The sequence below is a fragment of the Hypoxylon fragiforme genome (assembly GCF_022984875.1).
Source record: "Hypoxylon fragiforme strain CBS 206.31 chromosome Unknown GGS25scaffold_3, whole genome shotgun sequence".
Classification (NCBI taxonomy): domain Eukaryota; kingdom Fungi; phylum Ascomycota; class Sordariomycetes; order Xylariales; family Hypoxylaceae; genus Hypoxylon; species Hypoxylon fragiforme.
The window spans coordinates 928,685-939,935 of NW_026054758.1; the positions used below are offsets into that span (position 1 = coordinate 928,685).

Below are 11,251 nucleotides of genomic sequence, written 5' to 3' on the forward strand. Positions count from 1 at the left end.
AGGCTTGAAAGCACCTGATTATTAGCATTTGCGGCTGTAATGGCTGTAATCTAACGTGTTACAGTTGTCTCGTTTAATAGTGTGGTGGATCCACGTCAGACATTGCCCGTAAGGGCCGTAACGGTTTCAAGGCACAAGGAAGGCATGGGGGCTGGCAACTTTGTGGCAAGCCTGGCAAGCTTGGGCTTAGTTCAAGGAGCTTCTTCTAATATTTGGGGGGGAGCCGAGGGTAAACAGGTTACCTACACAGTCTACACTCTTTTTTACCTTCGTCTGAATAGTTACCCGCTCAACTCATCTTCAACCACGTCCAATGATTTACACGGTTTAAACGTCTAGAATATATAAGAACGGGGCATCACGACATTTTCGCATTTTTACAACATTTGCATGTGATAAAGAGATGTAAGTACGAAATAATCCTAGTCATCCTAGTCAATTACCTGGATCCAAACGCGTGTATGAGCCAGATGGCAGCTGTTCCGGGCCCCACGTCTCTATATCTTTACATGCCCAAAGCCTCTGTAGATGGACAGAGCGTTATCATTCCATCCACTGTCCATCCACTCTCTTGCAGCCACAGCCTCTTCCGATCCGATCTGGTGGAAATGTCGAGGTTGGACAAACGCCATAGGACGTTTACGGCGCCAATCTACATAAGTCCTTCATAGCACCTACGTAACACCTGCATGTTATTTCCATGCTATCCTGCACTGCATGCCCTACATACATACATATCTACATATCTACATAGTAGCTTGCCCTTGTCTTTTAGAGCACTTCACTTCCCATTTGAAAAAAAAAACTTGATGTATTATTCTGAGACATCTTCCTTCTGCTTTATTGTCCTTGTTTGATTTATGAAAGTCTGTGCTTCGACTGCCACAGCATCCCCTACCTTCCGAGCCTTCCTAGTCTTCCCAGTCTTCACTCGTCTATCGTAAAGCAATCGATGACATCGACCACTAACTGGGTCCCCAGGAAGAAGGTAGCCATCATTGGTAGTGGTTCAGCTGGAATCGGTGCTCTCTGGGCTCTGAACCGCACTCACCATGATGTATACCTCTACGAGGCGGCTGACCGCTTGGGTGGCCATACTAATACGGTAGTATGGAAGAAAGGCAAATTCACCACCTTGGTAGATACGGGGTTTATCGTCCTCAACGAGGCAACATATCGTACGTCAGCTACCAGCCTGCAAGCGTTGCGCCCCTACTAACTTAGCCTCAGCCAATTTCATAAACTTCCTGAAAAGGGTTAAGGTGAAAACGGTGCCTACAGAGATGACCTTTGGCGTGTCACGGGACCGTGGAAGGTTCGAATGGGCAGGGGCAAGCCTGGATTCCCTATTCTGCCAAAGGAGAAACATCTTCTCCTTGAAGATGTGGAGGCTGGTCTTCGATATCATCCGCTTCAACCAATTTGCCCTCGATTTATTGAAGGAGGAGGAGGACGTGGATGATTCCTATCATGCCTCTGGAAACGACGAAGCCTCCGCCAGGCCGATGGAAACGATTGGACAGTATCTGGACAGACAAGGATACTCGGAAGCATTTCGCAATGACTATCTGATACCCATGACGGCGGCTGTATGGAGTACGAGTCCTGACAAGTGCACTTTGGAGTTCCCGGCCACGACACTTGTTCGATTTATGTGAGTCCAGATATTAGACCTACCCATAGTCATATCGCTAATCGTTGTTTAGGTGGAATCATCACCTCTTGAGTACTATTGCCACGCGACCAGCCTGGCTTACTTTAGAAGGGGGCGCGAAATCATACATCGACGCAGTGGTTAGGGGGTTCCCCCCTAATCACTTATTCCTGAAAACCGCGGTCAAATACATCACCAACGATGAAGATGGTCAGGTCAGGCTCCATCTGGAGAATGGAAAAACAGATGTGTATGACCACGTCGTATTGGCGACGCACGGAGATCAAGCGTATCAAATCATTAAACCCTCGGCCACTGCAGAGGAAAGTGCCATCATGTCCCAGTTCAAGACGTCGGAGAATACATGCGTTCTCCATTCAGACCTGTCGCATATGCCGAGGAGGCAAAATGCATGGTCGGCTTGGAACTACCTCACAGTATCATCGCCCTGGACGCGCAGAGACATCGACCAGATCTCGTTGACATACAACATGAACATTTTGCAACACATTCCTCGGGAGGCGTTTGGAGACGTACTGGTGACACTAAACCCGATCCAAGAACCGAGGCCGGAGACTGTCCAAGGCCGATATTCGTACTCACACCCGCTATACAATCCCACGGCAGTCCGAGCGCAGCAAGCCCTGCCAAGAATACAGAACACGAGAGGGATAAGTTACGCGGGAGCGTGGACCAAGTATGGGTTTCACGAAGATGGATTCAGCAGCGGTCTACACGTAGCGCAGGCTCACCTTGGGGCCAAGCTGCCGTTCGAGTTCGTAGACTCGACGTATAGTCGAGGAAGACGACCGAGCCTAGGGATCGTGGACCTCTTGGTAAGGCTTATCATCTTGGCGATTCAAATATTTGTAATAGACGTGCTGGAGAGGGTGTTTTGTAAAATAAATAGGAAGGCATCGGTACAGGCAAACGGGAATGGGAGGGATAGGAGGTTGAGCATCAAGCAAATGTAAACTGGAAACGGTTTTTTGTCTTTTGAACATATAAGAAACATGACAAATTAATAGTACATGGTATATATTAGACACACATATGTATATGGATTGCCTCAAAATGCATGTAGCATTGATGGATACTACCTCGGTACCTTATAACTATGTACTTTAATATGTGACTCCCCTAAGACGTTAAGCCATAGGCATTCAACAGAAGGTGGAATACCTACATGTAGCAGCGTAGGGCAGCTAGTCTACTAGGTATGTAGGGATAGGTACAATACATACCCTACCTAGGTACCTATAAATAGCACTAAATAACCAAACCCCACCTAAAAACTGCAGGGACAGTAACCTTCCTTAGCTTGCCTAGCTCTTTAGCTTTGCATCACATCACACTCACACATTCACACTCACACATTCACACTCACACATTCACACTCACATCCATTGAGAACCCCACGATGGTAGCATGGTACGATACAGTCTGGTATACTACATGCATATAGTAAACCCCCAACAGAGCTTTTAACCTCTACCCGGCAATATGAATAATCTTTACCAATCCTCATGGAAGTCATTGCAAGCAGGTGTATCGTCATGGGCCTGCGCATCATGTCGCCGAGCCCTAACTCGAGCGCGGCCCTCGCCACCACTGCGTAAGTCCATGTCCAGCAGCACTGCGAAGAAGCAGTCGCAAAGCACCACCACCACCACTGCCTCCCACGCTGCCTCGATGGACCGTGTGCGAGAGTTTTACAAGCTGAAGAACCGAACAACCATGTATATTTTTACCTATTTATTACCTATTTATAATCCCCCTAATCATGCTCGAGAGGACTCAATCGTTATCACAGGTACTACACGCTCAGCGTCATCCTCGGCACTGTCGCATTCTCTTATGGCTCCGTGCCCATGTATAAGATGGTACGCCGTGCTTCATGTTTTACGTCTATACACTTGCCTGCGTCGGGGTTATCTACATAAATGCCTATATATAATACCCACGGAACGGGTCTAACCATTGCTACAAACCAACAGATCTGCCAAACGACAGGCTGGGGCGGCCAGCCCATACGTGCACCGGGCCACGGCCCCTCCTCGAGCGACGCCGACTTCGACCCGGCGTCGCGCCTCGTTCCCGTGACGGACGCGCGGCGCATCCGCGTGACGTTCAACGCCTCGGTGTCGGACGTGCTGCCGTGGAAGTTCGTGCCGCAGCAGCGCGAGGTGCGCGTGCTTCCCGGTGAGACGGCGCTTGCGTTCTACACGGCGACGAACCGCAGCGACAGCGACATCATCGGCGTCGCCACCTACAGCGTCACCCCCGCCCAGGTCGCCCCCTACTTCAGCAAGATCCAGTGCTTCTGCTTCGAGGAGCAGCGCCTCAACGCCGGCGAGACCGTCGACATGCCCGTCTTCTTCTACCTCGACCCCGACATGCTGAATGACCTCAACATGCGCGGGATCAATGAGGTCACGTTGAGTTATACGTTTTTTAGTATGTTCATTTTTAATCCCCCTCTTTTCTCTCTTCGTCAACTTTGAAGCATATGTATGATCTTGAGTTGGGGAAAGTGAAATAAATAAATGGCTGACTGGATTTTTGCAGAGGCCAAGTATGATAATAACGGGAACTTCAAGTCGTTCCCGGCACCTTGAAATTCATCTAGCATAGCATTGGAGTCAAAGTAGGTTAGAGGTGTTACCATGGCTCCTTTATGTTTGGTCCTATAAAAGGGGTTTGCTTGATCGGGAAACATCTTGGATTATTCTTCCATCGGCCTCTAAAACTTGACATCGCATCGCATTGTAGTAGGAATTGCACATGTAAAGGCGTTTCTTTCTTCATACGCGGAGGAAGTGGTTTTGGTCATATGCAAAGTCACTTTTACTTTTGTCTTGGACGGAACATGTAAAACGTAGCATTTCAAGGTCGCTCTCCCTTTCGAGGTCGAGTTGGTAGCAAAATACATACGAGGAAGCCTAATAGACTTCAACTTTATAAAATAGCTCTAGAATATGTACCTAGGCGTTGCTATGGTTGGCTCATTTGGAGACCTTTGAGATGAAGCGAAGATGGAAGTTGGTTCTCATAGTTGACGATAGCTTCATCTTAGTTCTTATATAGCTCATAGCTCCGAGTTCTTAATTTTTAGTCAGTTTTTGGCTGACTAACTACCCTAGGTTAGGTACTTGTACAGTAACTACGAAGTAACAAGCCACACAAACACGCCACATGTCATTCTTCTACGTTGTAATGTAGCACCACACCACCTACGTCACCTTTCTACATGTCATCTTGCGACGAGACCATGCACATGCATTTATAACTTCACGTACGTACCTACCTAAGCTCAAATCTTTAAATAGCCAACCACATCGCTCTAATCAAACTAAAGCATCTAACTTGCCCAACTATTTTTTACATAGACTCACATCATTCAAATATGTCCGGCAAAACCTAACGAATACTAGCTATCAGCCTCTCTCTCTCTCCTTACCTACCTGCTACCACCCACCCTCATCCCCAACCAACCCCCCTAAAGATGCAAAACCTCCCCAAAACAGCAACAACCCGCCTCCGCCACACCTTCACCTACTCCTCCTCCAACGACGACAACGACCCCTTCTCCTCCAGCCCCGAAGCCCTCGACGAAGAAGAGCAAGAAACCCTGATCCGCCAGCTCGCGCAGCAAAACGACGCGCGAAACGCGCAGTTCCGCCTGCTGCTCCTCTGTCTGCCCCTGGTCTCCGCCGTGCCGTATGTGGTCGCGCTGGCGTCGCCCATCTTTGGTGCTGCCGATCGCCAACAAGGGGTAGGAGGAGGAGGAGGTGGTGGTGGTGGTGGTGGTGGGGTCAATAGTAATAATAATAATAATGGCACAGCGCGAATGCTAGCCCTCCTAAGCCTCACGAGCCTCGCGTCCACCGCCTGGACTCTATGGGCGCTTCCGCCCGCCGTCACCGGGCTGCGCCGTCTGGACGCGTGGGTAGCTGGCAAGGATAGCAATGCCGCCGGTGGTGGTGGTGGGGTGACGGCTTCGCGCCGCAAAGACCGCACGTCCACGTTCCCGTGGGTCGAAGACCATCGGTCGCCGTTGGAGAAGTATCTGCCGTACCTGAACGTGGGTCTTTGCGGTGTGCTCATCCTAGCCGGCTTCCTGTCTAGGTCGGCTGTGTCGCAGGGCCACTGGGGTCATGTCGGCCTGAGCAACTTACCTGCTATTGTCTACGGTGTGGTGATACTTTCCAAGACGATGATGGGCAGCGTGGACCCGGAGAGGGAATTAAGTGCTCTGCGGTACGAATACAAGGGCGCTTGATCGGGGGGTTGCTTGTATCTTATCCTCTTATCACTTCAGCGAAATAGAGAACCATAGTTCTCGAGCAGATACATAATTTGAAATAAATTCATCATATTTTACTTGCAAGTTTCATTTTTCATTCGGCGGTTGCTCACACCCTTATTTTATCTCTAGCAAAAGCGCACCTTCAACGCCCATCCGTGTAGAAACGGGATGCCTATAACTAATAAATGACCTTGATCACAAACGCTTACTCTACACGTCTATAGATCCGTTGAATTTTAAGACTCCGTTGCCCTTCAAAACTCCATCGACACCCTTAGGGATCGGGAAGGCATCCGTGTGTGAGAACGGCTCCGCAACCTCCTCAGTTGATTTATCGACAACCAGCGCTAGTCCGTGCGACTTGATCGCATCTACGAGAGCTGGGACCATGTTCTAAAAGGAAGAGGGAGAAAATCATGTCAGCGGTGCCACATGGGCCATGTCCGATACATCGTTTCTCTCCAACGCCGGGAACTTACCAGTAATCGAGAGCAGCAAACTAGCCCCATAAAGTTGTTGCTCTGCGCTATCCTCACAGTCTCCTTGACTGAGAATGTTCTTCGTCCACTGCTTTGAATCACGCTAGGCGATAACATGGTTTCTTCTCGGCCGAGGTCGTTACAGAGGAAGACGGGGAAGTTAGGTTGCTTCCAGTTCAGGGACGTGCAAAGCGTCGGGTTATACGAGCTAAAAACCACCGATCTAATAGTGTCTGGAGCTGCAATCCTTCGTGCTCGTTGCTCCCTCGCATGGTCGAATACTATGGTTAGTATGGAATCTACGAAGCTGTTGACTTTCACAGTTGGGCCAAGCCCGAGTCTCATCTCTTCCTTTTCTGATGGGTAGATAATCTGGAGGTTGACATGCATCGAGCTTGGAAGGAGAGAGAGGGCTTGGTCCAAAGCCACGCCTGCTGTGTTTAGAACACGATGTATTTCGGCAATATTGCCGAGGCCTTGCGATGGTATGTAGGGGAGTTGGGATCGGCTCGGGTTTGATGCAGTAATGGTTGAAAATTGCTCATGAGATAGCCGCGAGACTGCTACATCAATTCCACCACATTCTATCTTCCATTGCGGCCAGACCACGGGAATCCCATCACTAGTGTGTTGGACAAATAGCTGAACAAAGTCGCCGGATAGGCTAGAGCCTGTGACAAACATGTTTGGATTTTGATCAAGTTGGCTTGTGGCCTTCCAATATGTCTCAAAGTCTGTAATCTCTAGCGGAGCGCCCTGGAAAGGCTTGATTACTTGGGTGTTGAAGGTAATTTGGCCAATCGCCCGGAGTCGAGGGTCAAATAAGGGGAGGCAACATCTCCCCGTGCTACCCCAGGAAGCTCGAAGCGTGTTTGGAAGAGCAACTGTCTTCGCAATAATCTTCGCGCCATATGTTGGGAAAACATCAAAATCGAGAGTAAATGTGTCAAGATTATCGACCTGGAAAGACACAAGTCGGGTATCTTCTTGGAAAGGTAGCATGATATTCTTGGGAATAAGATCCGATAGCTTGGAAGAAATGGTGAGTCGTGCAGCAGGATATTTGCTGTCGTGGAAGAAAACCAACGGGTGTTCCCCTTCTTCCTGAAAGCTAATTTGGATAACCGCCTTGGTGTCAAGGAAGTTATGCCCGTATCGTCGTAATGGTATGATTGGTGGTGGAAGTTCAAGAACGGGAATGGCATCAACGTCAAGCGACATAGGCATGGGAGCCCCTCCACTCCCTATGGGGGCCAAAAGGGGGCCGCTCGTTTGCATTGGTTGGGGACTTTCCACATTTACCTTCTGGTACAGCGTAAGTTTTTGCATGCATTCCAGATGTCCTTCCCAAGCTGCATAATACATGGCAGATAAGTCTTTCTCGTCCACAATATTAGGGTCAGCCCCTACTTCCAAGAGCTGCTCCAAGCAAGGAACATTTCCCTCGCTTGCCGCGTGTACTAAAGGAGTCCAGCCATAGAGCTTGTCGATCTGGTCCAAATCCGCACCATATTCCTGCAGCAAGCGAAGTAACCGAGGCGTCTGGCCTGACCGCGCTACGAGGTGCTGCGGATATAGCCCTTCAGCGTCAGGAAGTATCTGAGCCCCATGCTGCAAAAGTAACTTGACAATATCGAGCGATCCATGCTCGCAAGCTAGATTGAGTGGTATGTGGTCTGTTTCGGACACGGGGTCTAAACGCGTTGACGTTGCAAGAAGCCGTTGTACGCATGTAAGATGGCCATGAATGATAGCATGGATCAGCGGAGTGAAGTTATCATGGTCGATGAGGTCAATCGTTGTCGGATCAGCTGCATAAGCTTTAGCAACCCAAAAACATTTCAGCGGAGGTTGAAGTTAGACCTACCTTGAAGAAGAAGCTCAAGCATATCTAGTCGCCCATGCATGCTCGCATAGTGAAGAGGCACCCGTCCATAAACATCCGTTCTACTAACTTCAACTCCCCTTGAGAGGCCAACATTCAACACGAAAGAGTTTCCGTATATGGTGGCCTGGTGGAGGCAGTTTCGCTCATTTATATCATCCTCGGACCGAATATCGACAAGCCCGGTCTCCAATAAAACCTCGAGGGAAGCTTGTGGTGCCTCATGTATCGCGGCGAGAAAAGTGCGGGTTACCCTTTCCATCAAAGAGATATCCATGCCTGACGGCGAATGAGAGCCAGCTCGCATTCTAGCTAAGAGGTCTCGCAGAGAATCCAGATTACCAGTGATTGCTGTGTCGAGTACCAGACTGTCTACGTCGCCTTCGTCTGTTCCGAGCAAATGCTGACTACTCACCATATGATCGGATCGAGCTTCGAACGGCACATGATCACCATCCGCCCAGGCCCCGAGCTCCTGCAGACTAGTCGTCGCTTGGTCTGAGAGCTCGCTAATAACTGGAGCATTGAAAAACGGTTGCACTTCTACAGCGCGAGAGAGATACAACTCCTTAGTTTTGGATTTAGAGGTCTTGTCCCATTTCTTGAGAATTTTGGAGAAGGCAGTCCCATTAATTTCAACGAACTGCTGGAGCTTATTCAGATCATTGGCAAATTGCTGGAACCCTTCTTCCAAAGTTGTAAATTTAGCCGACCGTCTAGAGACACCCTGGCGAGATTTCAATACTCTCTTCTTGTCCAGCAATGTCTTCAGCCGGACTTTAAGCTGTACGGTGTTAGTATCAGCTATCAACATGTGGGTTTATGTACGAGTCGATATACTCACTTCAGCTTCTTTCTGCAGGTAGAATGCGTTGACCTTCTCTAGCTCACGTTCCTATTTTGTGTGAGTAATGGTCCCAGCGGCAGTAGTCTGTTCAAGAGAGATAGATCGGTCTTACCAGTTGAAAAAAGAACTTTGCTTTGTTTGCCTGTAGGGCAACTTGGGTATCTACCGGCGTGGGAGTAAAGTGAGGGTCATTCTGGGCGCTCAAAGTCGGGGTAGCAGAGAGCTTTTTGATAAGCTATTGGCTGGTGTTAGTGATATAATCCTACTCTACGAGCAACGTACATCTCATCTTGACATTGCACGAATGAAATTTGTATGTGTCCTCTTCGGTACACATGAACTTGGCTTATGCAATGTCCCCTGACGGAAAATGCTCGTAGTTGATTAAAGAGAAATAAACAGAAGCGCTTTTAACACACCTTTTTCAGAGCTTTATAATTTACGAAGCTGGCAGCATATTCTGGTACTTCAAGCTGACGCTTCTGGATTTGCTTGCCGAACTTCCTAAAGTAACATCAGTAACCGCTTTCTGATGAAGAGAGTGACAACCCAAGCAAGGGCAAGGCAATTGATGGGAGGTGACACATTGAACTCACATGATTCGGCAGAGGCACCCGCAACCAGCCTGTGAGGGCTGTCTACTTTAGCAGAAGTCTCAGGATAGGTAGGTAGGAGAAGATTGTCTCAATAGATATCTTGAATGACCTAGATGGCTGTTTTCCGTGTAACTAAATGCAGGGAAGCGGTTATACGGAAGAGGGTTCAAACGGCGGTTGTGCAGACTGGCGATACGGCGGGGTTGATGTAAGGATAATATACTAGACATCTAAAATGTATCTCACGAGTCATATACTTGTCTGCTCGGAGAATATTGAGTAATCAGAGAAGACAGGCAGATGAAGAAAATCGACGGCCAATGACACGTAGCAGCTGGTGGGTTTAGATCCAGGCGTGTGGCAACGCTAGGGGAGAGGCGGATTCTTAAAAGGGTGTTGAAGTCTTGAAAGTATAGTTCCCACGTCTTAGACACCAGTAGGGATAGGTTAGGTATAGCACAGAGGATATTTAGGCCAGCATAGGGAGAGAGAAGGGGTCGAGGCCGATAAATGTAGCAGGCGCACGATATCTTCTAGACAAGGTCTGAGTTCTCACGACGACGAAGAACCAACAAGTGGCGACTAGGGAGGGTCACATTCACGACGATCTGACCAGTCGTGTAAGGGCGCCTCGGGTACTGGAGTGAGAGGAAGCTAAGCTTCGGGCAGCTGGAGTCGTTTGGTTTGGTAAGACGATGTGCAGAGGAAGAAAAACCCCCTAGAGAACTAGATGTTCTATCCAATGAGTGCTTCCTGGAAAGAGGAGTGGGGGTCAGATGGAGTATTGTTGTCTGCACGAGGAGGCTAGTGATCCCGAAGAAGGATTGAAAGACTGTATTTCCTGGCAGGTAACAAAACGGGTGAGCATCTGATAGGTTATCTGATAGGCGCAGTTGAAAGACGAATGCGACGCGGCAGAAGAAGGACGAGGGAGTGCCCCAGAATTTAATATGATGATGTCGAATTCGATGGAGGGGCAAGTGGGCAGAGGGGTTCGATGGGTTTGATGGGTTCAATGGCAAAGCAATGAAAGCATCAATGTATGTGTACCTTACAGATTAAAAATGGAGAGCTTCAACGTCGTCAAGCTTGTAATACGTACATATGTATATACCAGGTAGGTATAGATTAGTTAGCTCTAGACTTCGAATATAGAGGGGCAGACTCGGACAGAGAAGCTAAGTGGTGACGATTTGTTAGCTCTATGAACACACATGAGGAATGTGGATCGAAGCGCGTTCTAAGCAAGGCATTCAATAATAACCCCGAGTTCATGTCAAGGTGCCGTATTTCGTACGTAATTCATTAATAACCTGCCGATAATGATATGAGTTGATACTGTAGGCCATAGTCAAGACTGTCAATGTTTTAAACGGTTTTGTTGATAATTAACAGCCAAACTTTAACACTCATCTTCCTTTTTTTCTATTTTTCACTCTTTCTTTTTTTGAAAGTGCTACGTGCTACCAAAATAACGTAAC

At 48.4% G+C, this 11,251-nt stretch overlaps 4 protein-coding genes across 4 annotated transcripts; 3 read left to right on the plus strand and 1 right to left on the minus strand.

The window, feature by feature from the left end:
* Positions 1 to 952: 952 nt before the first annotated feature.
* On the plus strand, positions 953 to 2,628 carry GGS25DRAFT_519182 (FAD/NAD(P)-binding domain-containing protein; the record flags this gene model as incomplete). Its single annotated transcript, XM_049263657.1, has 3 exons — positions 953 to 1,178; positions 1,231 to 1,654; positions 1,707 to 2,628. 3 exons carry the CDS (start codon positions 953 to 955, stop codon positions 2,626 to 2,628), a joined length of 1,572 nt encoding a protein of 523 aa, XP_049118653.1.
* A 375-nt stretch (positions 2,629 to 3,003) lies between these two features.
* GGS25DRAFT_480320 (cytochrome c oxidase assembly protein CtaG/Cox11-domain-containing protein) lies at positions 3,004 to 4,753 on the plus strand. The gene is made up of 4 exons (XM_049260077.1): positions 3,004 to 3,393; positions 3,468 to 3,537; positions 3,652 to 4,111; positions 4,223 to 4,753. The coding sequence occupies exons 1-4, from the start codon at positions 3,158 to 3,160 to the stop codon at positions 4,270 to 4,272; spliced, it is 816 nt and encodes a 271-aa protein (XP_049118654.1). The 5' UTR covers positions 3,004 to 3,157; the 3' UTR covers positions 4,273 to 4,753.
* A 180-nt stretch (positions 4,754 to 4,933) lies between these two features.
* Positions 4,934 to 6,037, plus strand: GGS25DRAFT_480323 (uncharacterized protein). Its single transcript, XM_049260078.1, has one exon. It carries the CDS (start codon positions 5,160 to 5,162, stop codon positions 5,934 to 5,936), a length of 777 nt encoding a protein of 258 aa, XP_049118655.1. The 5' UTR covers positions 4,934 to 5,159; the 3' UTR covers positions 5,937 to 6,037.
* A 17-nt stretch (positions 6,038 to 6,054) lies between these two features.
* GGS25DRAFT_171080 (SPX domain-containing protein) lies at positions 6,055 to 10,037 on the minus strand. Its single transcript, XM_049256565.1, has 7 exons — positions 9,771 to 10,037; positions 9,594 to 9,678; positions 9,287 to 9,409; positions 9,172 to 9,222; positions 8,310 to 9,111; positions 6,443 to 8,253; positions 6,055 to 6,356 (listed from the first exon to the last, which is right to left on the minus strand). Coding segments are annotated over exons 1-7 (3,057 nt in total). The 5' UTR covers positions 9,773 to 10,037; the 3' UTR covers positions 6,055 to 6,173.
* Positions 10,038 to 11,251: the final 1,214 nt, after the last annotated feature.

What these genes read in the sequence shown, in the direction of transcription:
- GGS25DRAFT_480323 (XM_049260078.1), top strand. Translation starts at nt 5,160, where the DNA reads ATGCAAAACCTCCCCAAAACAGCAACAACCCGCCTCCGCCACACCTTC.
- GGS25DRAFT_171080 (XM_049256565.1), bottom strand. An exon ending in ACCTGCAGAAAGAAGCTGAA is followed by an intron (nt 9,112 to 9,171) that starts GTGAGTATATCG and finishes AACACCGTACAG; the next exon opens with CTTAAAGTCCGGCTGAAGAC. An exon ending in GCTTGAGCTTCTTCTTCAAG is followed by an intron (nt 8,254 to 8,309) that starts GTAGGTCTAACT and finishes AAGCTTATGCAG; the next exon opens with CTGATCCGACAACGATTGAC.
- GGS25DRAFT_480320 (XM_049260077.1), top strand. Translation starts at nt 3,158, where the DNA reads ATGAATAATCTTTACCAATCCTCATGGAAGTCATTGCAAGCAGGTGTA. An exon ending in CTGAAGAACCGAACAACCAT is followed by an intron (nt 3,394 to 3,467) that starts GTATATTTTTAC and finishes TCGTTATCACAG; the next exon opens with GTACTACACGCTCAGCGTCA. An exon ending in CCGTGCCCATGTATAAGATG is followed by an intron (nt 3,538 to 3,651) that starts GTACGCCGTGCT and finishes ACAAACCAACAG; the next exon opens with ATCTGCCAAACGACAGGCTG.